Source organism: Pseudorasbora parva, chromosome 2 (genome assembly GCF_024679245.1).
Source record: "Pseudorasbora parva isolate DD20220531a chromosome 2, ASM2467924v1, whole genome shotgun sequence".
Classification (NCBI taxonomy): Eukaryota; Metazoa; Chordata; class Actinopteri; order Cypriniformes; family Gobionidae; genus Pseudorasbora; species Pseudorasbora parva.
The window spans coordinates 7814039-7840327 of record NC_090173.1 but is presented as its reverse complement, the minus strand read 5'-3'; the positions used below and the strand labels follow the sequence as shown (position 1 = coordinate 7840327).

General features: G+C 39.6%; 1 protein-coding gene across 1 annotated transcript; it reads right to left on the bottom strand.

The window, feature by feature from the left end:
• Positions 1-2461: 2461 nt before the first annotated feature.
• LOC137091325 (phosphomannomutase 1) lies at positions 2462-19305 on the bottom strand. The gene is made up of 8 exons (XM_067455633.1): positions 18979-19305; positions 17521-17638; positions 14637-14713; positions 8493-8584; positions 7876-7975; positions 7664-7739; positions 5647-5762; positions 2462-3300 (listed from the first exon to the last, which is right to left on the bottom strand). Exons 1-8 carry the CDS (start codon positions 19060-19062, stop codon positions 3178-3180), a joined length of 786 nt encoding a protein of 261 aa, XP_067311734.1. The 5' UTR covers positions 19063-19305; the 3' UTR covers positions 2462-3177.
• Positions 19306-26289: the final 6984 nt, after the last annotated feature.

Genomic DNA, 26289 nt, shown 5'->3' with positions numbered 1-26289 from the left:
ATCGGACATGTGGCCAAATTGTCTTTTAATTCCAGATATTCTCCTCACACCTCGTCGCCCTCTTTGTTGTTGTTTTAAACGTTTCAAGGGCTTACGCAGAGGTGGCCAATCAAATCAGGGGGCGGGGCTTACCGTTTCTTTTCACAGAGGCCGAGCGGGAATTCAAACGCGATGCCTCCGTTAAATAACAGTTGAAGAATCTGAGGTAAAACTCGTGTAATTTCTGACAACTGTTGTACAACAGTTAAACGTTAACCGACAGCAATATTCAGGGCTGCACACTACTCGACAACAACTACTTTTCTGTCAAATTTTGCGGGTTTGGAATTAAAAGTAAGAAAAAACAACAACATGGTGTGGAAACTGCTCTGCTAGTAAAATTGTACAAACTGCTAGTAAATTTCCCAAATGAAAACAAGGAAGGCAAGTAATGCCTCGAATTAAACACGATTTTTTTTTTCTTCCAGCATTTATATTATTTTTGTAATTCTAATGATAAAGCGAGACATTAACGGAGCAGTTTTGGACATGTTAGGAGGGAATGGGTTCATATTTTAAATGCATTACTTCCCAATAAATTGTAAATACAACAATCATTCTTACATTCAAATAAAAAGGACTATATGGAAGCTTGTTTCCACCACAGAATAGCGAAGTAAAAAAAGGTAATCATGAATTTTTATCTTACAATTTTGACATTTTTCCATCAGAATTGCATAGTTATGAAGTTGTGTGATATAAAGTCGCAATTGCGAGTTATAAATGTTATTTCTCGGAATGCAAACTTTGGTTAAATCACACTTCTGACCTTCACAACTGCTAGATATAAAGTAAGAGTTGTGAGATATAAACTTGCAATTCAAAGAAAAAAAATCTGTCTTTTTCCCTCAGAATTGGACTTTAAAACTCGCAAATTAGACTTTATATCTCGCAATTCAGGGCTGCAAACTACTACTACTACTTTTCTGTCAAATTTTGGGGTTTTGAAATTAAATTCTACCAATTATCAACATAAAATGGTCTCGCAACTTGGAGGTTTTCATTCAGAAACCGCCAGTAAATTTCACAAATGATAACAAGGACAAGGCAAGTAATGCCTCGAATTAAACGTGCAATTTTTAAGTAGAAATTATTTTCATGTAAAACAAACTTTTTTTAATTTACAACTTTTTTTTCCAGTGTTTATATTATTTTTGTAATTCTAATGACAAGACAAGACCAGACATTAGAGGAGCAGTTTTGGACATGTTAGGAGTAAATGTGTTCATATCTTAAATGCATTACTTCCCATTAAATTGTAAATACAATAATCATTCTTCCCTTCAAATAAAAAGGACTATTATACATGGAAGCTTGTTTCCGCCAAAAAAAATAAAGAAATAAGGTAATCGTGACTTTTTTCCCTCAGAATTGCATTTATAAAGAGTTAAATAAAGCTTGCGTGATTTTCTGACTTTATAGTTCATAACTGCTAGATATACCCTTGCAATTCCAAGAAAAAAATTATGTCAAATTTTGGGGTTTTGAAATTAATTTCTACCAATAATCAAAATAAAATGGTGTAGAAACTGTTTTCATTCAGAAACCGCTAGTAAATGTCACAAATGATAACAAGGACAAGGCAAGTAATGCAGTAAATTAAACACAACATTTTTAAGTAGAAAGTATTTTCATGTAAAACATAAACTTTGTATTATTTACAACTTTTTTCCTAGTGTTTATATTTTTGTAATGCTAATGTGATAAGACGAGACATTAAGGACGGAGTGAATGTGTTCATATTTTAAATGCATTACTTCCCAAAAAATTGTAAATACAGTAAATCATTCTTTTTATTCCCTTCAATCAATTCAAATAAAAAGGACTATTATATATGGGCGCTTGTTTCCGCCACAGAATAAAGAAATAAAAAAGGTAATCACGACTTTTTATCTTACAATTCAGACAATTTTCTCGCAATTCTGACTTTCTTCCCTCATAATTGTAGCCTAGAAATCTAGACGCACCCTAGCGGGAGCAAATCTAATCTGCCGCGAGTGTCGTCTAGCAACTCTCAATACACTTCTGAGCTGTAAACGCCAAACGCTGATCAGGCCAATCACATCGTGTATAGAGTCGGTGGGCGGGGCTTAACCTAATGAAGGCCGAGTTGTGCATGTGTGCTTCTAGTAAACACAGAAGCTGGCGAACGGCGGTCTTTCGAATTAGAATAATTCGAATAAAGAGTTATAAAGTTGCGTGATATCAAGTTGCGAAGTCACAAATGCGAGTTATAAAGTTTATATCTCAGAATTGAGCCTTTTTTTCCCTCCGAATTGTGAGTTTATATAAATTCTAATCAGTTATATCGCAATTCTGACTTTATAGTTCATGATTGCAAGATATAAAGTCAGAGTTGTGAGATATAAACTTGCAATTGAGAAAAAAATAAGCTTCAGAATTGTACTTTAAAACTCGCAAACTACTCAACAACTACTAATTTTCTGTCAAATTTTGCGGTTTTGAATTTAAATTCTACCAATTATTAAAAGAAAATAGTTGAGGTTTTTTTTTTCATTCAGAAACACGACATTTTATCTTACAATTCAGACTTTATATCTCTCAATTCTGAGAAACAAGAAGTCAGAATTGCGAGATGTGAACCCAATTGTGAGATAAAAAGTCTGCATTATCTTTAAAAATGTTGAATTCTGTGGAAAAAGCTTCCATAATTACGTGACGGTGCAAGTTTCCTAATAAGGATTACTAATCCTGATCGCTAATTGGTTAAAAACAGCTCTGCCTTGCCGTCCATGTGGTATAAGGCTGTGAGATCATCCGAATATTTATATATATTAGGTCAATCTTCCTAATATTTCTGGAGTGTCTCCTGCATTCTGTCCGTCGTCCGGAGGAATCGCTGTATTTTTAATGCAGCTGTCACTCCAGGAAAACCTCAGCAGTGTGGACGTGGCCATCGTAAAACACGTCTTATCGTGAAAAAAAGACTTAAAATGAGCAAAACTATAACCCCGCACTGCCGAGGGTCCATCAGTGATGATCAGTCCCTTTATTGTGGCGTCCAGCAGCGGTTTGGTCCTGATGTTGGTTCGGTCTGAATGTGATGTTTTCTGAGGGTCAGTGCAGTGCCCACAGTGGCCAGCAGGGGGCGCAGGAGTCCGGTGTACGGGCCCCGGATCACGCCTCATTAGGGGGCGCGCTGAAGAACATCTCCCTGCAGAGCCGCACCGTTTCCTCAGGAGAGCAGACGGTGAAGCCGATGGTTCGAGGGTCCTCGAAGATCTCGTAGTCGTTCCCACCCTGATCGGGAAACACATATTACAAATAATAAATTAACAGATGAGGAAAAAAAACTAATTTTCCTTACAGTCTAAAAAATGCTGGGTTAAAAAAAACCCAAGTTGGGTTAAAAATTGGTCCATTCACTGGGTTCAAACAACCCAATTTCTGGGTTTGCCTATTTTCAACCCAACTTGGGTTGTTTTTAACCCAGCATTTTTTAGAGTGTATAGACGCTTTTCACATTTCTGGGTTTCTCAGAGTGGAAGTCGTCAGAGTTGGATTAACTTTTATACTGGTGAATGAGAACTTAAAGGGTTAGTTCACCCAAAAATGAAATGTCTGTCATTAACTCCTCCCCCTAATGTCGTTCCACACCCCTAAGACCTCCGTTCATCTTCACACACAGTTTAAGATATTTTATATTTAGTCCAACAGTGTATATCTAAGTGTATGCACACTATACTGTCCATGTCCAGAAAGGGAATAAAAACATCATCACAGTAGTCCATATGAGACATCAGTGGGTTAATTAGAGTCTCTTGAAGCGTCCAAAATACATTTGTGTCCAAAAATAACAAAAACTACGACTTTATTCAGCATTGTCTTCTCTTCCGGGTTTGTGTTTAATCCTCAAATAAAGATTCAAACGGCTATGAATCAGTGAATCAATCAATGATTCGGATCGCCAATGTCACGTTATTTCAGGAGTTTGACACACGATCTGAATCATGAATCGATTCGCTGATTCATAACCGTGTATTTCTGACGCTGTGTTAGAAACTCCCTCACAGCAGTGGACAGTTGTTTATAGTAACTTAGTGCAAAAGTAATATTAGTGTTATAAATGTTCATACCATTAAAAAAAAAAAAAATACAAAAAAACTTTGCAGGATTTATAATATTGATCAGTCTGTGAGAAGGGTTTATTGGGCATATTTCAGTGAAGACACAAAATCATTGTGTATTTTAAATTATGAAAACATTTCTTTACAGTGCAGAGTTAACGGTGCCATTCTTTACCAAGAAAATCTATTAAAACTTTTTTTTTTTTAAAAGTCATGCAGATCCGTTCAATTCTTCACGATATGATACTTGGTCAGGCACAACATTATGACCGGTGAAGTGATGAGCTCTTCATCACGGCTCCTGTTAGTGGGTGGGATATATTAGGCAGCAAGTGAACATTTTGTCCTCAAAGTTGATGTGATTGATTAACATGGGCGCCGGAAAAAAATACGTGCTGCTCACGCTTGCACTTTGAAACGGCCGTTAGAAGCAGGAAAAATGGTCAAGTATAAGGATTTGAGCGAGTTTGACGAGGGCCAGATTGTGACGGCTAGATGTTGGAGCCATTAATGGGTGTATGTAAACGTCTTTCACACCACTAGAGGGCGCACAACGTATTTGGATGTTGTCATGTCGGCACAAGAGTGTGTGTGAAGAATGTCAAACTAAGTTTTTGACCTTATGTGATGAACTTGAATGGATATGTGTGATGAAATGCTTAAATTAACTATTCTTTTTTTTTGTTGCTTTTGTTTGGTTTTAAAAGAAATACAGAAAATGGATTGAAGTATCCAACTTTATATCAAAATTGATGGACACTGCCTTTAGTTTAAATCCGGTTAAGAAACACACACGTCAAAACCAAAAATCTAAAAACAGAGCAAACGCTTTATGATGCCAAGGACCCCCAAATGTGATAAACCTTTTATAAGGGACCCCCTTCATAAAATCCATCTCTATATTTTTTCTGTATATGAAAAACAACAAACACTTAAACCGTTAGGTGAATAGTATAAACACAACCTATTTTCAAACTTAATTTGGCTATACTTAATGTTACACTCAATTAAAAATGGTTTGAATCTAATCCACTTTCTCAATAATGTATGTTGGCATTAAGAATACCGCCTTACAACCCCAGTGAGCAACATAAAGGGGGCTATAGTGAGGACAAAACTTACTAGATGATACAAAACAATTATTTAGAAATGCAAGAGTTGAAATGTTTGGTTGACTTTATCCATTTTTCTTTTTATTCTCTGAAATGTTGTGAAAACTAGACGACTGGGTCAGAGCATCTCCAAAACTGCAGCTCTTGTGGGCTGTTCCCGGTCTGCAGTGGTCAGTATCTATCAAAAGTGCTCCAAGAGGAACAGTGGAGAACCGGCCACAGGGTCATGGGCGGCCAAGGCTCATTGATGACCGTGGGGAGCGAAGGCTGGCCCGTGTGGTCCGATCAAACAGACGAGCTACTGGAGCTCAAACTGGGGACACTGAAATTATTTCTCATTCACTAGAAAAGCTTCTGAAAGTGCCTATTTATCCGGCACGCACGCATCAGAAGAGCAGATTACGTACCAATGAGGTTTCATTGCCAAAAAAGTAGATGGCGTCCAGTCCTTCCTGCTCCAGGACGTCCAGACAGAGGCGTTTGTCCCAGCCCTCGGGGAACACATCAAAACTGATCAACCCGCCTGAAAAGCAGACACACACACACACCTGTGATGATTTCTGCAGCTCAAGACTGAAGTCACACGATTATTAAAGAGAAATAAAGTAAAGATTCATTTAACACGGGTGTAACCTCAAGCCTACTAAAACCAGAGAGCACTGGACTGAGAGCCACAGCAGAGTCTGGATCATCTCCATCATTAGGAGCCCTTAGAAATATGGTGATCAGATCTGATACAGCAGCTTTAGGTTCATCTGTCTCACACACACACACACACACCCTGTGTGATTTATAAGCCTTTTGTAAAGTGGGGCCATGGGTAATGTCCTCATATTTCACCCTCTCCTGTAATACCTGTGTCATACCCTCATTATACACATTTGTGTCCTCATATGTCACAAAAACATGCCCACACACGCCCACACACACACACACACACACACACACACACACACACACACACACACACACGCCCGCCCACACACACACACGCCCCCACACACACACGTTCCTCCTTTAAAGCTGCAGTGACGTGCCCAGCAGTGAAATAGCATCTTTCTACAGAGTTTAACGAGTTTAAGAGTCCTGAGGCTCATTCTCACATTCTCACATAATGGTGTGTGTGTGTGTGTGTGTGTGTGTGTGTGTGTGTGTGTCTTGAGAGACGTGAACTGCGTGACTGTTTGTCCACTGAGTGATTGAGAAACTCTGAAGGACAAAAATCAGCTGTTAAAAATTAATTATCTCCACATGCACACAAATTAACCACACACACACACACACACACACACACACACACACACACACACGTTGGTCTATGTGGTTTACAGGGACTCTCCATAGGCGTAATGGTTTTTATATCGTACAAACCGTATTTTCTATCCCCTTACACTGCCCCTAAACCTACCCATCACACACACACACACACACACACACACACACACACACACACACACACACACACACACACACACACACACACACACACATGTTGGTCTATGTGGTTTACAGGGACTCTCCATAGGCGTAATGGTTTTTATACCGTACAAACCGTATTTTCTATCCCCTTACACTGCCCCTGCCCCTAAACCTACCCATCACACACACACACACACACACTGCCCCTAAACCTACCCATCACAGGAAACATGCTGCATTTTTACTTTCTCAAAAAAACATAATTTAGTATGTTTTTAAGGCCATTTGAATTATGAGGACATTTGATATGTCCTCATAAACCACATTTATAGTGTAATACCAGTGTAATACCCATGTAGTTATACAAATTTGTGTCCTCATAAACCACATAAACAGGCTCACACACACACACACACACACACACACACACACACACACACACACACACACACACACACACACACACACACACACACACACACACACACACACACACACACACACACACATAAACCAAACTCACACACACGTATTGCCCGTTACCGGACTGTAGCAACATTTCCACCACTGACTCAACAGTTGCTAGGGCAACAGCCAATTAGAGGGCTTGATCACCTCACACCCCCAGGCCCCTCCCCCTCGGACTGTCCGTCAAGCACAAAAAGTGAAACAAAGCCACTGTGTGTGTGTGTGTGTGTAACTGAGCTGAACTTCAGAGGAAAAACTGCTGAAGACTGACTCCAGACGTCAAAGCTAGTGCGTGCGTGTGTGTGTGTGTGTGTGTGTGTGTGTGTGTGTGTGTGTGTGTGAGGTTGGCGAGTAAACACTCATTGTCTCTCATGGTTCGCTGGTCTGTCAGTGTCAACACACACAAGATCATCCATTAGTGCTCGCTTATCACCTCTAACACAGATAACGTGTGAGTGTGTGTGCGTTTCATCTCCTGTGCAGGTACACACACACACACACGGATCATTAGTTTTGGTGATGTCATTTCCTGCTCACCTCGAGTGAAGCGAAGGCCTTTCCCAGCGAACTCTTCCTGCAGAGCCGCCACAAACTTCTCCCGAATCTTCTCTTTCTGCGGGACGAGAGTGTGTTAGCTAATGGTTAAATTACACACCGAACAGCACCATAAAGGCTTTAAGACACGCAACTGCAGTCACTGGATCTGAACAGATCAACTTTGGGCCAATCAGAGAATGAACTGAGCGTACCTTGTCGATTTCAGAGAACTCGATTCGCTCTTCTAGCGTGCAGCTGCGGCCAATGGGGGAGATGTTGATCATACCGTTACGAAACTCAATGAACGTCCCTCTGAGAGAGAGAGAGAGAGAGAGAGAGAGAGAGAGAGAGAGAGAGAGAGAGAGAGACAGAGAGAGAGACAGAGAGAGAGAGAGAGAGAGAGAGAGAGAGAGAGAGAGAGAGAGAGAGAGAGAGAGTGTGTGTGTGTGTGTGCATGAGAGAGAGAGAGAGAGATTTAATATGACATTACAGATCATCATCTCTGAGTGTGTGTGTACGTGTGTGTGTGTGTGTGTGTGTGTGTGTGTGTGTGTGTGTACGTGTGTGTATAATGTGTGTGAGTGTATATGTGTGTGTGTCTGTGCGTATGTGAGTGTGTGTGTATATATCTGTGTGAGTGTATATGTGTGTCAGTGTGTGTCCGTGTATATGCGTGTGTCTATGTGTGTGCACGTATGTGAGTGTGTATGTTTGTGTCTGTACATGTGAGAGAGTGTGTTTTTGTGTGTGTGTGTGTGTGTGTGTGCGTATATGCATGTGTGCACGCGCTGAGTGTGCGTGCGTGCGTGTCTGTGCGTGTGTGTGTTACCGTTTCTTGGGCAGTTTGATGAGCCCCATGTAGCTGAGGCAGAAGTTGATGAGGTCCTGCAGTAACTCCTCGCCCAGCTGATTCTGAATGGCCTGAGGAGCAGAGACTGAACTCAAGAGAAGGACTGAAGGCCCGTGTCGTAGCATTAAAAAGCCAAATAATGACACTATCCCCGTCTTACTCAAAAACCAGCGTGGGAAAAACAGTCTACAGCTACTTCAAATCCCAATCGGCTCGAGTAGGACCGCTCACACACACACACCATTCAGAGCCTCCTTAAAGCAAATTCGCCTTAAAGCGACAGTTCACTCAAAAATGCAAATTCTGTCATAAACCCTCATGTCCTCCCAAACCCGTAAGACCTTTGTTTTAATGAAACGTTTTAAATACGTTAGAAGGGCTGGCATATGTCAATCATGGAAGGGTTCAAACGGTCAGTCAAAGGGATAGTTCAACCAAAAATGTAAGCTCTGTCATTAATTCCTCTCCAAACCCGTCAGACCTCCATTCACCTTCAGACACTGATGAAGATACTTCTGAAGAGATCCGAGAGCTCTCTGACCGCTCCATCGACAGCAGTGTTATTAACACCAGAGCGCCGGCTCATTATTGGCTAGCTCCTAAAATGATCCGGCGTTCTGGTGGAGAACCCGGAGGCTCTGCACTGGGTTTACTATGTGAACGGCGTAGGAAGAGAAGAGATTGATGTTTGATTTTTGCATTCAAAGTATTCTTGTCGCTTCATGACATGAGGGTTGAACCTAGGGCTGCACTATTACCGTATTTTCCGGACTATAAGTCACACTTTTTTTCATAGTTTGGCTGGTCCTGCGACTTATAGTCAGGTGCGACTTATACATCAAATTTAATTCATACTGACTGACAAGAATAAACATATAACCGCGAGAGGGCGCTCTATGCTGCTCCTGTAGCCGATCCCTGAAAAAAATGACTGAAAACAGAAAAAAAAAAACTCAACAACTTAGAAAGACTGAAGACAAACAAAATGCCCCATAAAGAAAATTACAAACAGCATGTAGTAAAATATGCAGCGGAGAACGATTCACACAGCGTTCGTCTCGCGCGGCTGAGCCTCTCCCATCTGTGGACTCGTTCCTTCAGCTCTGGCCATCTTGCTTACAGTCCGCGATTGGCTTTCTTTGTTTTCTTCATTACAGTTAAAGTAACGTCTGCTTTTTGCCAGTCCCTTACAGGTTTCTCACTCACTTCAAACTTTCTTTCTTCTGCTCGGTTATGCAGTGAGCGGGCACGAGCGAGTGCACGCGTGCGGCTCCCGCTCTGCCCTAATGCGACTTAAGCCCCGTTCACACCGCCAGTGACACGCAGCAAAAAAGCGACATGATCCCATTCATTTCAATGGAGCGCAGGCGACTTCCGGTGACACGAGCGTCAGTGACCGTTGGCGACAGAATGTGGGCGTGTCAAGCGACACGAGACACGCAACAAAAGTTCAGAAATTTCAATTTTATGCAAACGAGAAGCGATTTTCGCGAGCGACAACCAATAGGAGTGAAGTCAGTGGAGTGCACGTGATCCGTCTGCTTAACTGCTACTGCGGTGTCCGGAGGAGTAGGTGATTTTAGCTTTTAGCAAGTCCCCTGTTCTTTATAATATGTCTCTGTGTAGCCTACATACAGAGACACATTTAAAGAAATGATGCATGGAAAAACGTGTCTGGGATTGTGGGGGTATAAAGTAAGTTTTGACTAAACTGCATGCAATATGGTCTACGTATTACAGTACAGTGTGTATCTATTCTAATAACTGGCTCTGTTCTGCAAAACACTAGTAATAAAAACGGTACTATTTAATGACGTTGCAACCCGTAGTGGGAACGCCCACTAGCGACATGAATCTCTGGCGCTGGCGACATGCAGTGACAAAATGGCTGGCGGTGTGAACGGGGCTTTATAGTCCAGCGCGACTTATATATGTTTTTTTCCTCTTCATGACGCATTTTTTGACTGATGCGATTTGTAGTCCGGTAATCGAATTTCTAATTGAGATTATGGACGCTACGATTATGTAATCGTTCAAAGTCATGATTACAAAAAAAAACGTCTGCGTGCTTGGATAGCATGTTACGCTGACTGGTCAAATGCAAGCGAAATAGCACAGAAGCCGAGCACACAGCCTATATGTTGTTTAGTTTAGCTTCTAAACACAAATGAAGATGTTTGTTATAAAACCTGAGATTTCTGTCCCTCCATTTAAGTCCATTCCCAGTGCCACGGGCATCATTAAGTATTGACGCTTAGGGCATCAAGACGGCCAGCGGTTGGACTGTCCATTCCTCTTAAACTTTGGATCAAAAAGATCCAATAAATGTCATAAAAGCATTGTAAAATAACTAATCGACTGTCTCTAATCCAAGTCTTCTGAAGAGACACAATGGCTTTATCTGAGGACTAGATTCATCACGACTCGCATACTGAAGTAGACACGGACTAGGGCTGGGCGATAAAACGATAACCATAATTATCACGGTATACTTTTCCTTGATAAAATGATAACAACAGCTCGATAAATTCTCGATATAATGCTTAGCGTAATGCTGCGCATGCGTATTGCAGACCGGGCTTCTGGGTGTTGTTTAGTCACAGTGACTGACAGGCTTGAGGATCGGAGCGAGAAAAGTGAGCGATAGTGAAGAAAACAGATATTGTTGACAAGTTAGTTCGCTCAACTTCAGTGGTTTTGAGATATTTTGGCGATCCCACCCCGACATAAAACAGCGACGAAGACTAAGTGGACTGCTTATCATATGTTCACGTTCACCACACAGAATATAATTATTAAATTATCCTGCTTCTTCGAAGTTCTTCCATATAACATTGAGCCCAACACAGCGGTAAATCTACATTAACTACATTCACACACAGGCTTATCACCTTGTTAGTTGCGGTGGGTGACTGACAACAAGCTAACGGCCGTTTCACACCGCAAGCGTGAGCGGCGCGTGAGCAGCGCGTATTTTTTTCGGCGCCCATGTTAATCAATGAGTGCATTCACACCGGGAGCAGGAGCAGCACGTGAGCGTCAAGCAGGAGCGTCGCGTGAGGAGCAGTGAAGCGGGGGTTTCGGCGGCGAGCCTATTTTTGCTGCGCTGCTGACGCTTCTGACGCTCAATTAAAGTGAAAGCACACTTTTAAAGGACAAAATAAATGTGATTTCACGCAAAAAGTGCCTAAAATGCACACAGGAAGCACGTGTAGTGTATTTGAACAATAACTGGAGTATGTCAGAGAAGAAAACGAAGAATAAAAATATCTGTGGAAGATTTTAGCAATTTAAACTTGTTTTGATTATTGAGTTTGGGTGAAAGTATGGTTATGATTATAAAAAATAAAGTAAACTAGCCAGAAAATATAACAAACTTTCGTTTAGTTTAGTATTTAATACTCAGACAGGTAAAGGCTCTCGGTCTGCAGCTGCAGTCACGGTGCAAAGCGAAAGCACACTTTTGATGGACAAAATAAATATAATATCACAAAAGCGCTCAAAATGCAGAAAAAGAAAACGAAGAATAAAAATCATCTGTAGAAGATTTACCCATTTAAACTTGTTTTAATTATTCAGTTTGGGTGAAAGTATTATAAAAAGTAAAGTAAACTAGGCAGAAAATATAATAATTTATTTTAGTTTAGTATTTAATACTCAGACAGGTATAGGCTCTATCATTGTGGGAGCCGCTGCTGTGACGCTGCACCAACGCTTCCAGTGTGAATACACTCGCGCGTCTGAAGCTGCAGTCACGGTGTAGTTACGCTGAAGTGCAGCTCACGCGCTGCTCACGCTTGCGGTGTGAAACAGGCGTAACGCTACCAAACTATAATCACTAAAACATCGGACTTGTACACGATCGCTATCATAATTAATTGTCTTCTTTGGTGATGTATTAATGACTCAGCATCGCCTGTATCAAAAGAGAAATAATGTCGTCCAATGTTTAAAATGAATAAAATAGACTAGACAGCCCTTACTGGAGATCCACAAATACTGAACTTTGGCTCTCTCCCTCCTCTCCCCTCTTTTTTTTGCCCGTTTGCGTTTTTAGTGGTTTACTACTTACACGATTAAAGGGTTACTTCAGCGATTAGCATATGGCTTTGTATCAGTAGAAACCCTGGAGTATATTCAAATGATTGTGCTTCCCCCCCTCATATCCCCCTGAGACGAGATATTTATGCATTTTATTTCTGGAAAAATTCCTCCTATGACGCAAATTGACGATATTTGCATCATAGGAGGAATGTTTGCCCAAAGGCTAAAGACTACAGCCAGCAGAGGGAGCCATTTCCGCATGTTTTGAACCTGCGCATGGGGGATGGAGATCACACTCAGAGCTCAGCTCGCAGCTACAGGCACTCATTTAAACGGAGATATGGTGAGCAATGGAAGTCTTTTAACTTCTCAAATTAATTTCTATGAAAGTTAAGCTTGCAAAGGCATGAACTGAAACGCGCCAGACTGAACTCGCGTTGTGAATGTATGCCGCGAGTGTAGTCGCGATTACCTCAGCTCTCATCACAAGAGCTCATCAGCTCATTTATCTGACTCCTGCAGTTAGTGCTCAGTGCTGTGATACTCGCGCGGCGACTCACTCATTATATTGAACAGACACGTTCAGTTTTTAATTGTAGTGTCTCTAACTCAGTCACAGTAAACAAGATGGTAGCTTTGGGAATGGCTGCACAGGGCAGCGAAGCATTCTGGGAATTGTAGTCTTTCATCCCCATGAGACAAAAATACATTTTTTGTCTTTTCTCAGTCTAGAAGACACCAAATTCAAAAATAATTTCACATTTCTACTACATTGAGGACCCAGTTTAAATACAGATTAATCTTCCCAGTGCTGAAGTACCCCTTTAAGTAATGATATTATTGATATACAGTGTAGAGTAAAAAAATGCTGATCACCATTAATATTTTAATAAATACCTCAGTTGTAATAAATTGTTCATCTGTTTGGGAAGTGTTTGTCATGTTTTGACAATAAAGGATAATTTAAAACCACAGTTAACTGTCTGTTTTCTACATATTTCACTCAGGAGCAAAAATATGCCTTTAAACTGTAAAGAAATTAAGACTTTACATTTATCGTGATATTTATCGATATCGGCTAAAAATTATATTGTGATACATTTTTTGGGCCATATCGCCCAGCCCTAACACGAACGTTCAAATGATTGCGAGGCAAGCGAAAACAACATGAGAGTGAGTACATGCAGAATTTACATGCAGAGTTCTTATGGGCGGAGGGTTCGTCAACAAACGGCTCTAGTGACGTCATTAAAGCAGGAAGTGCAGCGGTGTAGTCCAAACCGGCCGTTCGCTGTAGGCTTTGAAAGGGAACTTCTGTTAAATAAAATATCTCGCTTGGCATTGAGCTTTGAGCTTTATAATTTTACAGGTATTATTTATGCTCTAACAGCAACATTACACACTAACTAAAGTTTGAAAGATGGAATCGCAAAGAATGGGACCTTTAAATACCCAGAGCACATTTGGTTTTATTAGTATGATTAGTCAAAGCATTTTAGATGGTTTATTCTTATATGTAAGTGTATTAATAGCAGGAGAGAAGGGACATAGTGACCGGGAGAGATGCTGCCTGCACTGAAAGGGTGAGTAAAGCGTGAGGAAAAATAAAATAAAACGTTTTCAGAGATTCAGTGACATTACTACATTAAACCACTATATATAATGTTGATTATAATGTTTAATAATGATGCAATGGGGGAACATTTATGGGTCCTGATAATAATACAATAATAATATTTTAGTATTAAAAAAACTAAAAAAAATATAAAAATACCCTAGTTGAACCACTGTCTTTACTGCCTCTCTGGCCCTTGAAAGTGGTCGTCTGTTTATGGAGGGTCAGAGCTCTCGGATTTCATCAGAAATATCTTCATCTGGTCTGAAGATGAACGAATGTCTGATGGGTTTGGAACGACATGATGGTGAGGAATAATGACAGAACTTACGTTTTTTTGGGTGAACAAACCCTTTGACAGACCTTTTGAACCCTTCCATAAAAGACATCTGCAAGCCCTTCTAAGGTCTTTAAAGCATTTCATGTAAGACGTTTGAATATTTCAGGGATCTGCAGACACACACCTGTTTGGAGATGAGTTTGCCGTCTTTGTATTGCACCGTCCCGTTCTCGGCGAAGACGTAGTCAAACTTGTGAATGACTGCAGGGAGAATGAACAAAACAACTGAATGAGATGCAATCAACACATCTTATCATCATCCTGGTGACCTTTATCTGTTACACAACACACACATTATCAGTGTAAACAACACGCTGTGCCATTCACAGAGAGATCCAGCGCTCGTTCGGATTCATTCAAGATCACACAGTCCTGTTTAATCATCAACTCAATGAGTTTATATTTCACATCACATCGCTCAGTGTCGTGTTAACTCACATATCTGATCTGGATTGAGTGTGAATGCGGATGAATTCGGTTCTGATGTGCGTCTGATTCAATCACAATCTCACTGATCTGTGTGTTAATCTGATCTTATTATAATGCCCCTTCACCGCAATGATCAAACACTGAAGATCAAACAATCAAAATGTCTCAATCTTTTCTTCTAGACTGCAATGAAATTTCATTTTACATTCATGTATTGGGCGAATGCTTTTATCCAAAGCCAATTACATCGCATTTAAAGCGTATGTTTGACTAGTTTGTGCATCCGCTGGGAATCGAACCCATGACCTTGGCCTTACCGAAGACATCCTCTACAATTTCAGCTACAGAAATTAACTGGAGAGCAAATGCTTCTTAGATGTTTCTCCTGAGAAACGGACGCCAGTGTCTCCTCTAAAGTCTCAGAAGAAATCTCAACGATGTCTCGAAATTGTGCTCAGAGGTCTTAGCGGTTTTAGTTCGGTTCGATCCCTAATTTTTGCCATTTCCATTGTCAGAAGTTGTAAATGGTACCCTAAGTCCGAAACCATACCGCATCCTACAACTTTTTTTGGCACTCTTCCATTGGGGTGTCCGGTACTAAAGGGCTAGACTCACTGCAGAGCGCTGATTGGTTGACAGAGAATTGGTTGATTAGTCGTCACTTGAAAGTATTTTTTTTTTCAGATGTGTTGCCAAGTCTGCAGTTCTGCAGGACTACTTTAACACTGTTGCCACGGGCTGTTTTTCATGTCCACGGGTTGAAGCGATCCCAATAATATGATATTTATATAGCCCCAGGAATGCAAATTTTAACAGGGGGACCCCTGGGTAACCAACAAATCCAATTTTGCTTGTGGCTAGTTTTGACTAGCAATTTTGGTGTGATTTGGGCTAGTTTTGAGTAGAAATTGGACGTGTTTTGAGCTAGTTTAGATCAGCAATTTTGGTGTGTTTTGGTTTTTGACTAGTTTTAAGTAGCAATTTGGGTGTGATTTGAACCATTTTAGATTAGCAATTTGGGTGTGTTTTGACTAGTTTAGATTAGCAATTTGGGTGTGTTTTGACTAGTTTTAAGTAGCAATTTGGGTGTGATTGAGGCTAGTTTTGAGTAGCAATTTTGGTGTGATTTGAGCTATTTTAGATTAGCAATTTGGGTGTGTTTTTGGCTAGTTTTGAGTAGCAATTTGGGTGTGATTTGAGCTAGTTTTTAGTAGCAATTTGGGTGTGATTTGAGCTAGTTTTTTCAGTAGCAATTTTTGGGCTAGTTTTAAGTTGCTATTTTGGTGTGTTTTGAGCTAGTTTTGAGTAACAATTGGGTGTGATTTGAGCTAGTTTTGAGTAGTAATTGAATGCGTTTTGAGCTAGTTTTGAGAAGCAATTTGGGTGTGTTTTGGGCTAGCTTTGAGTAGCAATTTGTGTGTGATTTGGGCTAGTTCTGAGTAGCAATTTGGGTGTGTTTTGAGTTTGTTTAGATTAGCAAATTGGGTGTGTTTTAAGATAGTTTTGAGTAGCAATTGGACATGTTTTGAGCTAGTTTTGAGTAGCAATTGAATGTGTTTTGAGCTAGTTTTGTAGCAATTTGGGTGTGTTTTGGGCTAGCTTTGAGTAACAATTTGTGTGTGATTTGGGCTAGTTCTGAGTAGCAATTTGGGTGTGTTTTGAGGGTGTGTTTTAAGATAGTTTTGAGTAGCAATTGAATGTGTTTTGAGCTAGTTTTGTAGCAATTTGGGTTTGTTTTGGGCTAGTTTTGAGTAGCAATTGGGTGTGTTTTGAGTTAGTTTAGATTAGCAATTTGGGTGTGTTTTTGGCTAGTTCTGAGTAGCAATTTGGCGAGTTTTGAACTAGTTTTGAGTAGCAATTTGGGTGTGTTTTGAGCTAGTTTTAAGTAGCAATTTGGCGAGTTTTGAGCTAGATTTAAGTAGCGATTTGGCGAGTTTTAAGCTAGTTTTGAGTAGCAATTTGGGTGTGTTTTTGACTAGTCTTAGGTAGCAATTTGGGTGTGATTTAGGCTAGTTTTGAGTAGCAATTCAGGTGTGATTTAGGCTAGCTTTGAGTAGAAATTGGCCAAGTTTTTAGTTAGTTTTAATAGCAATTGGGCAGGTTTTTTTGTGAAAACCTGGCAACCCTGCTTGGCTCAAACAAAGCGTGTCTTCTTCTTGTGACAAACAGCCACATGCCGCGAAGCAAGAACAAGAACTGCTGTGTGTCATCCATTGTTTATTGTCTTGCTTTCTTCTTCGTGTGAGAATGACACTAAGTGCTACCCCACACCTATCAATTAAAGACGCAGCTGGCGGTGGAAACGCGGATCAGGGTTTACAGTCCCAACTCGTACAGAACCGTATTTGGTGGAAACAAGCCATAATTAATTTCATCAATTGGGTAAACTTCTATGGCTGAATATATATCCTGACAGCCAACGAGCTCAAAATCGTGCTCTTCCAAACTTCCAGAGTTATGGGATATCATATGGGGTGTCAAACCAGTTCATCCACATTCAACACATGATGCAATGTCCAAAACACAATAAACACATGGATCCTAAAAAGAGATCATCCTAAAGATCATAATTCCCTAACCTTCATCTCCATCTCCGAGCTGTTCTGCAATTTTGGAATAATCCGAACCCCCAACCACGCCAATCTTCACCTTCTGTTTCAAGGACTGGAAAAACTCGTCCAGCTCGGGGTCGATCTTCTGCAGAAACAACCATTGGTAAAAGGGTTTTTGTTGAGAGTTTAGACATATATGGCATTGAGTCAATTCAACAAGTTTCAGAACATTTGCCTCACAACAAATAGCCTAAATACATTGACTATAAGTCTCCTGAAACATGTCTGCAGCAGCTGATGTTTATGTTTTCAGCAGTTAGTCACGTTTATGGTAGTTCACTTAATGAGGGGCTACGTGACGGAGCTGCAGACCGTCATGGTACGATTAGGCTATCGCATTATTCGTTGTAATAACCTGTGATTCATAACAGCGTGCTAGGAGGAGTTCATAGAGGTTGTAATAAACGCGTATAAGAAAACCTGCAGGCGTTTAAACTAAAGGGTATAATGAAATTAGTTCGACAATAGACAGCTAATCGCGCGCTAAATAAAATGGAATTTCAGCTTAATTCAAAAAGTAGGAAGGTTTTTGATTGGCTGTCAATGTTTTTAATCGTTAAGGATTCCAAAAGACACGTTTCTCGGCGTTTCCGCGATATTATCTGCTAAACCTAAAAAATATAAAACCTAGCCAATATCAGTCTATGTGTGAACGTGCCTTAACGTAACATGCAGCATTTGTGTGTGACAGTCAGTCTAATAATGTTAGCTCTTATAATCAAAAGTTATATTTTTCATAACATCCAGAGAAGTTCCTTGGTAACCGAAGTGGAAAGCAGGACACGGACAGCATCTGACGACACTAAACTCGCCTCAATGAAAACAACACGACGGATTTCATTCACTTAACACATGCACCGGAACGAACCGTACGGTACACAACGTTCTCGCAACCTTAATATGGGCTTTCTGTTGGTCATATGTTTACAAACAAATTACTACCGTTCTAATACGAACAAATTACCGTTCTAATACGAACATGTTCTAAGAATGTTAAGAATTGTAGATTTTTAAACCACTAACTAACATTCTTATTATGGTCGTCTGTTGTTTACTACGAAACCAATTACTAACGTTCTAAGAACGTTATATTTGTTGATTTTTAAACCCCTAACATTCCAAGAGCGTTCCACGGGAAACCGCTGTGATGTATACGTGCAGAACGAGTGTACCATACAGTACAAACACACACAAAATTCATCACTCATTCATCAATAACACACACACTCACGAGACAAGCTTCACCCACACACACACACACACACACACACTTCAGTGCTGTAAATAGACACATTATGTTACACATTATGTGTTACTCTCGTAACGGCTGAGAAGACGCGCAACGCTTTAAATGTTATGCATCATCTATACCGCTTAACGCAGAGGTCACGTGGGTAATAAAAGGGTATCCTAATATAAACATACCTCTCTGGGAAGTGTCAGCGTTCCGTCCACATCAAACAAGCACAAAACCTTTCGACCTCCGGCTCCACGACACTTTATATCCATTTCTTCTTGTCCAGCAATCGAAATAGATATTTAATAAAATAATAATAAGACAATATACAGACTCTAAACGACTCAAGATGAGTTAATGCATAAGAAGAATATGACGACGAGACACAGTCTCTCTCCTTTCTTGAAACCGAAAGATAAACAAGTCAATACTGATGAGTATTATTCACTTGGAGTAAAGTACATGCTGCGGGCTACATGATCACAGCTGAGCGTGTGTGTGTGTGTGTGTGTGTGTGTGTGTATGCGCACATGTGGTTCCTTCTGCAGCACTACGCCACCGGGGAGGAGGTCCGCCTCAGCCAATCAAATGCGCGGAATCGAATCATGTGCGTCAAGGGGGCGTCCCCGCTCTTGAGATGCGAGTACACGGAACTCGGAAGCGTCACGTAGCGCGTCAAATAAATTAATAAAAAAAAATGTAGCGCGTCAAACCAGCTGGTCCGACCTTTCACCTAGAACTCCATATCACACAAAATTACACCTGATGATCATAACAACAACAACAACAACAACAACAACACCGGCGTTACGGAAGAACACATTCAATGCACTTAAAACGTATGATAGAAGCGTAATAAAACGCATCAAACCTGTACATTGCACATTACATTGTCATTATACAGAATGTTAGAAGTGAACAAATGAATTGCAGGCAGGATCAATTGTTTCTTAATAAAATACAGAACATATGCATAATTGTATACTATATCTTACAACAAAAATAAAGCTCTGAGTGAAACCCCCATGATCTCCGGGTGTGTGTGTGTGTGTGTGTGTGTCGTTTTCTGCTCTAAGTGTTACAGCGCCATCTGGTGACGGATACACTGAGATACACAAATCATTGACTGGCAGAAAGGGAGTAAGTATTGGGGAATAAAAGGCTTTTTTATGGCAAGCGGTTTTAAAACAGTTTCCAGTATTACTCGTCGTAATTGCATTTTTACTAGTAATTTTTTTAAAATAAAGATATGTATAATTGCAGAGCACTGTAATTAGAGTGCTCTACAAGTGCATTATTACTACACTGTAAAAAATTATTTAGAAAAAAGGTTACCTGGTTGCCTTAAAATTTTGAGTTCCTTGAAATTTTAATTTTGAGTTAATACAATGAATTTTTTTTGAGTTTCGACAACCTTTATTAAAATATTATTAAAAGATTTTGTAAGCATATTGGGTAATTTTGTGTTTTATTTCTGATGAGTAGTGAAACATGCCAAATAGTGCTATTTTCATGATTTATCAACATTTTTATGTGGTTCAGATACAATAATATTTTGAGTTTCTATTTATTAAACAAATTTCCTTCATTGTATCAACTCAAATTTTTAATTTCAATAAACTCAAAATTTTAAGGCAACCAGGTTACTTACTTTTATAAGTTAAATCAACAAAAATCAACCAATATTTTTACAGTGTAGTAAAAATTGAATTTTAAAGCTCTCTAATTAAAAATGAATGGAAGTCAATGGAAACATATAACCAGTAAAAAATTAATTTGTAGAGCTATAACTGGAATTGTTACTTGTAAAAATGCAATTGCGACGAGTAACGCTGGAAACAATTTAAGCTAAAACGGCTTGCCATGCATTTTAAGCCAAAGGCGACGGTGGCAAGGAACCCAAACTCCCCTAAAAAAGAAATAAAATAAACAAAAGGTTCAGTCGGGTTGCCAGTCCTCCTCTAGCTAGCCAATGACCAATCAGTGTCTGATTATGATTCAGGCAGCATTACAGAATAATAAGGTTCACCTAGATTTATTCTTGCAGGTGACTTAGAGCAGGGGAATAATCAGGTGAGTAGATAGACTGATGATAGGTTGAATGAACTTAACTTGAGGTTAAACAGCCTCTGTAGGTGGCAGGCTGATGAATAGCGGATGATGGGGACTGAAGATGAAGGAGAAGGTGATGGATGATGACATGATCAACAAGACCTGGGGTCTATACCATGAAGCCGGTTTAGCTAGCTAAGCTTATGTCTAAGCTTAGTTTGTGCCAATCCTGGGTTTTAGGTACCATTAAAGTGGCTTGGCTTTTAGCGGTGTTCATCTCCATAGAGATCATCTCAAGCTGACACTGGACCAATCAGCTGTGAGCACACCTCTGATGTAATGAAGCCACTCACCCTATTTCTGCTCCAAATTAAAGGTCACCGCATAGCAAAGGGTCTTTAAAAGACTAAAGCGTCTGGCTTTTTATTTTATTTTTTTTACTGTTTTTATTTAACTTATCTTATAAGCAGAACACTGTTACATTACATATACATACACTGTAAAAAAATTGTGGTGGTTTTTGTTGGTTTAACTTAAAAAAGTAAGTAACCTGGTTGCCTTAAAATTTTGAGTTAATTGAAATTAAAAATTTGAGTTGATACAATGAACATGATTCAGAATATGAATCATTCAAAGTAAATAAATGAAAAACAAAACAAACAAAAAAACACCCAAAGTTATAGAAAATAGCCCGTGACAGTACTTCAAAGAATATATCATATAAGCGTCTGGCTTTAACAATGCTTATTTATAATTATAATAATTTTGAATTATTTATATACACTGTAAAAAAAAAATCATTGTATTAACTTAAAATTTTAATTTCAATGAACTCAATGAAATTTTAAGGCAACCAGGTAACTTTTTTTCTAAATATTTTTTTTTTACAGTGTATAGGCTATGTAATCATTATACCCTTAATCAATTACACATGCATAATTTTAGTTAATCAATCACTTAGTTCAAATTATTATTAATACAGTCCCTGACAAAAGTCTTGTCGCTTATCTATTATTAACCTGACTTTTAATTAATTAATTGGATTAGAAATAGCTCATATGAAAAGCTAAAACCCTCCCAAATGATGTTTAATGCACTGAAATAAATAATTTTCACAGAAAAAATATTTTATCATTTAATCAAGAAAGAAAAGTCAAATTTTGGCAAGACAAAAGTTTTGTCGCCTATACAGAAATGTAACAAATTTACAGCAAATACAAAAATATGTCAGCAAATTAAGTTGTGGCGCTGTGAGATTCAAATTTAATATCTTGTATGACTTCCATGAGCTTGAAGGACTGCATCCATGCGGTTTGGCAAGGATTCATACAATTTATTGATGAAGTCATCAGGAATAGCTAAGAAAGCAGTCTTGCATGCCTCCCAGAGTTCATCAATATTCTTTGGTTTCGTCTTCCATGCGTCCTCTTTCATCCTACCCCACATATGCTCAATGATGTTCATGTCTGGTGACTGGGCTGGCCAATCCTGGAGCATCTTGATCTTCTTCGCCTTGAGGAACTTTGATGTGGAGATGGAAGTATGCGATGGAGCACCGTCCTGCTGCAGAATTTGGCCTCTTTTATGGTTGGGAATATAAGAGGTAGCTAAGATTTCTTGGTATTTTAGACTATTGATGTTCCCTTCCATCCTGCAGATCTCGCACACCCCCATACTGGATGTAACCTCAGACCATGATTTTTCTGCCACCAAACTTCACTGTTTTCTGGGTGAATCTCGGATCCATTCTGGCTCCAGTAGGTCTCCTGCAATATTTGTGGCGACTGTGGTGTAATTCAACAGAAGATTCATCTGAAAAATCCACCTTCTGCCACTTTTCCAGTGTCCATCCTTTTAGCAGGCTGTGGGCCTTGGCAAATGCCACACGGTTTTTCAATTGTCTTTTGTTTAGTGCTGGCTTCTGGGCACTGATTCGACCATGGAGGCCATTTCAGAGACAGAATCCGACAAACTGTTCTGGTTGACACAGGGACTTCAGGTGACCAGGTCTCGTGGAGCTCTGCTGCAGTGGAAAATGGGCTGGCCTTGGATTTTCGAGCCAACAAACGGTCCTCTCGAGCAGTTGTCTTGCGGAGTCTGCCTGACCTGGGCTTGTCAAAAACGTCTCCAGTCTCTTCAAATCTTTTTTTTATCCTCTGTACTTTACGCTGAGACACATTGAAGGTGTCTGCCACATCAGCAGTGGATCTGGTCTTCAGCCTCTTGATAATCAAAACTTTAGTCTCAGGGTAAATCTTAGGCATGTTTGCAGAGGTCTAGTTGCAGTTGATGTGAAGGTCTAGCGTACTGGGGTTCTTTTTATACACACTTGAGACCTAATTGATCCATTTTTAGTCACAGGTGAAGCTCATATGACAAGGCGACAACACTTATGTCTTTGAAAAAATTGACTCAATGGGCTTTACCAAGCTGTGAATATTAGAATACTTTTTGAAAGTTTAGTTTTTCACTGAAACATTATCACAAAAGCTGGTGGGATTAAAATGAGCCATTTCTTGTAAACAAAAATCTTGATTAGAAATATTTTTCAGCGGCACTTTAGGTCAATTTGTACACAAGCGACAAGACTTTTGTCAGGGACTGTATAATACAAATAATCTTTAAAATAAATAAATATTAATAATAATAATAATAATAATACATTTTGTTTGTATTGCACTTTACATTTGGAACAAATCTCAAAGTGCTACGATTAAGATTATTCAAAAAAGGTCAAATAGATTTAATAGTTAAAAGTCATAAGTTCTCCTAAAAATAAATGTTTTTAATCCTTTTTTAAAAGCTATAAAATGACTTAATGTGAACTTAAATGTTCAATTCTCTCTATATATCAACTAAACTAACTTGATAACTTTTACTTGCATTGACGTAGTAAAATTTTTCTTTAAGTTGTCCTCTTTCATATGCGCAGCTCTTTTCTTCTAGCTGTGTAATTATTTTTCGATTCTTACATTTTTTAAAACATGTAATATTCGGCAGAAGCGAGAAATTATTCTCAGTTTCACTGATCCACAGCGTTTGCAAAGCCAGATAAAACGAGCATGGCTAAAACCTTCTAACAGGCCTCCTGTCTTCTCCTTACAACACATCAAAACATGGTGTCAGAAGTAAAGTTGGCTACTGAAGAAAATAAAGCGACAAAAAGAGGAATGAAGATGGAAGAATTAAAGCCACCTGCCGGACTTGATTTACTGCACGGTGTTATGTTTCTAGACAGACAGACCAAGACCAAGACGAGATGCTGCCTCATCACATGCACTTTATTGAACTTCCCATTCACCCCGCATACACCTGTGACTCCTTATGTCATCATCTCCGATGACCACTAGATGTCCTCATAACCTCATATATGTATAACATATACAATATGTTACATCCCCCTTCTTAAGTATGTTACTTTGTACTGATGCATAAACTTCTGCACAACTTTTAAACCCAACATTTAAGTTTGCTTTACCCAAATTTCACCATAACTACAAAATTATTCAACACTTTCCTACAAATGCATTTATACTCAAACTAATGCATATCAACTTATTACACATGTAACCATGCCCATACATGACTCTCAGTCTTTGTATTTTTCAGGTATTTTTACAATTCTTCCAGACCTTGTACGGTAAGCTTGCTCTTTCTCTACGCTGTTATTACCATTTCTTTCATTTGAAACGTCCTTACTGTCCCGTGCATTGCTCTGTGATTCATCAACCGACTGCTGACTATCAGTATCCATGTCAACACTTTTCTCAAATGTTGATGAGTCTGTTTCTCTTGTTTTCCTTAAATGTCTGCGATTTCGTCTGAACATCTTCCCATCAGGAGTCTTTACTATGAAAGAACGTGGCTGTTCATGCTTTTCCAGAACAACAGCTGGCTTCCATGAATCTCCCTTTTGCATCCTTATTCCTTCACCAGGTTGCAGATCAGGTAAGTATTTAGCCATCCTGTCGTAGTATTGCTTCTGATTCCTCTGTCTCTGTTTAAGTTGCTCATGCACTTGCGACATTGCCTCCGTGGTAAGCAATGCAGATGATGTTGGTAGCTTCGTCCTGAGACGTCTCCCCATCAGTAATTGTGCAGGTGATAATCCTATCCCTTCCATTGGCGTGTTACGGTACTCCAATAGTGCTATGTACGGATCACATTGACTACTCTGCGCTTTCTTTAAGAGATTCTTAACTGTTTGCACCGCTCTCTCGGCTTGCCCATTAGACTGTGCATATCCCGGACTTGAAGTCACATGCTTAAATCCCCATTCCTCTGCAAAACTTGAAAATTCAGCACTTGCATACTGAGGTCCATTGTCAGATACTACTATATCTGCAATTCCATGTCTTGCAAAGATGGACTTCATTTCTCTGATGACTCCACAGCTTGTCGTGTCCCTGAGTAGTTTTACCTCTATGTACTTTGAAAAGTAGTCCACACATAACAGAAATGCTGAACCACCATGGTAAAAAATGTCTGTACCTATTTTTTCCCAAGGTCGTCCTGGCACCTCATGCTGGAACAATGGCTCTTTTTGATTGTTGTTCCTGTTTTCATTGCAGGTAGCACATCTGGATACTGCATCTTCAATTTGTGTTGACATACCTGGCCAGTACAAAATGTCTCTGCCTCTTGCCTTACATTTGACAATTCCCAGGTGTGACTCATGTATTTTGTTGACCATTTCCTGTCTTAACTGATTTGGAACAATGAGCTTATTTGCTTTGAATAACAGACCATCTTCATAACTGATTTCCTCTAGAAATGTCCAGTATTGCTGTATTGATCTTGGCATCATCGATCGTTCTTTCTCCCATCCAGTCAGCACTGCCTTTTTTATCATCTGCATCTCCGCATCCTCTGCTGTTGCTTTTTTGAAAGCATCCAGTTTCTGTTCTGAAATAGGAAGTTGTGAAGTAATCCAGTTCACTGCCAGATCCTCTTCCAGCAGATTTTCCTTCTGCTCATGTAGATAAGCACGACTTAGAGCATCTGCTATGTATAGTTCCTTACCAGGTTTGTATATCACCTTCAGATCGTACCTCTGTAGTCGTAGAAGCATTCTTTGTAATCTCATAGGAGCTTGATGCAGTGGCTTCTTAAATATACTCTCTAATGGCTTGTGATCACTTTCAATTGTGATTTCCTTTCCGAACACATACTGGTGAAATTTCTCACATCCATAAACTATGGCTAACAACTCCTTTTCAATTTGTGCATATCTACGCTGACAGTCGTTCAGAGCTCTCGAGCCATAAGCCACTGGCCTTCCTTCTTGCAGAATCACAGCTCCTATTCCGTCTGAACTGGAATCTACCGACAATGTGACCGGTTTGCTCACATCAAAGAATTTCAAAGTAGGACTTTGAGTGACCAAATATTTCAGTTTTTCAAAACTTTGCTGTTGAGCATCCTCCCAGTGCCACTCAGTCTCTTTT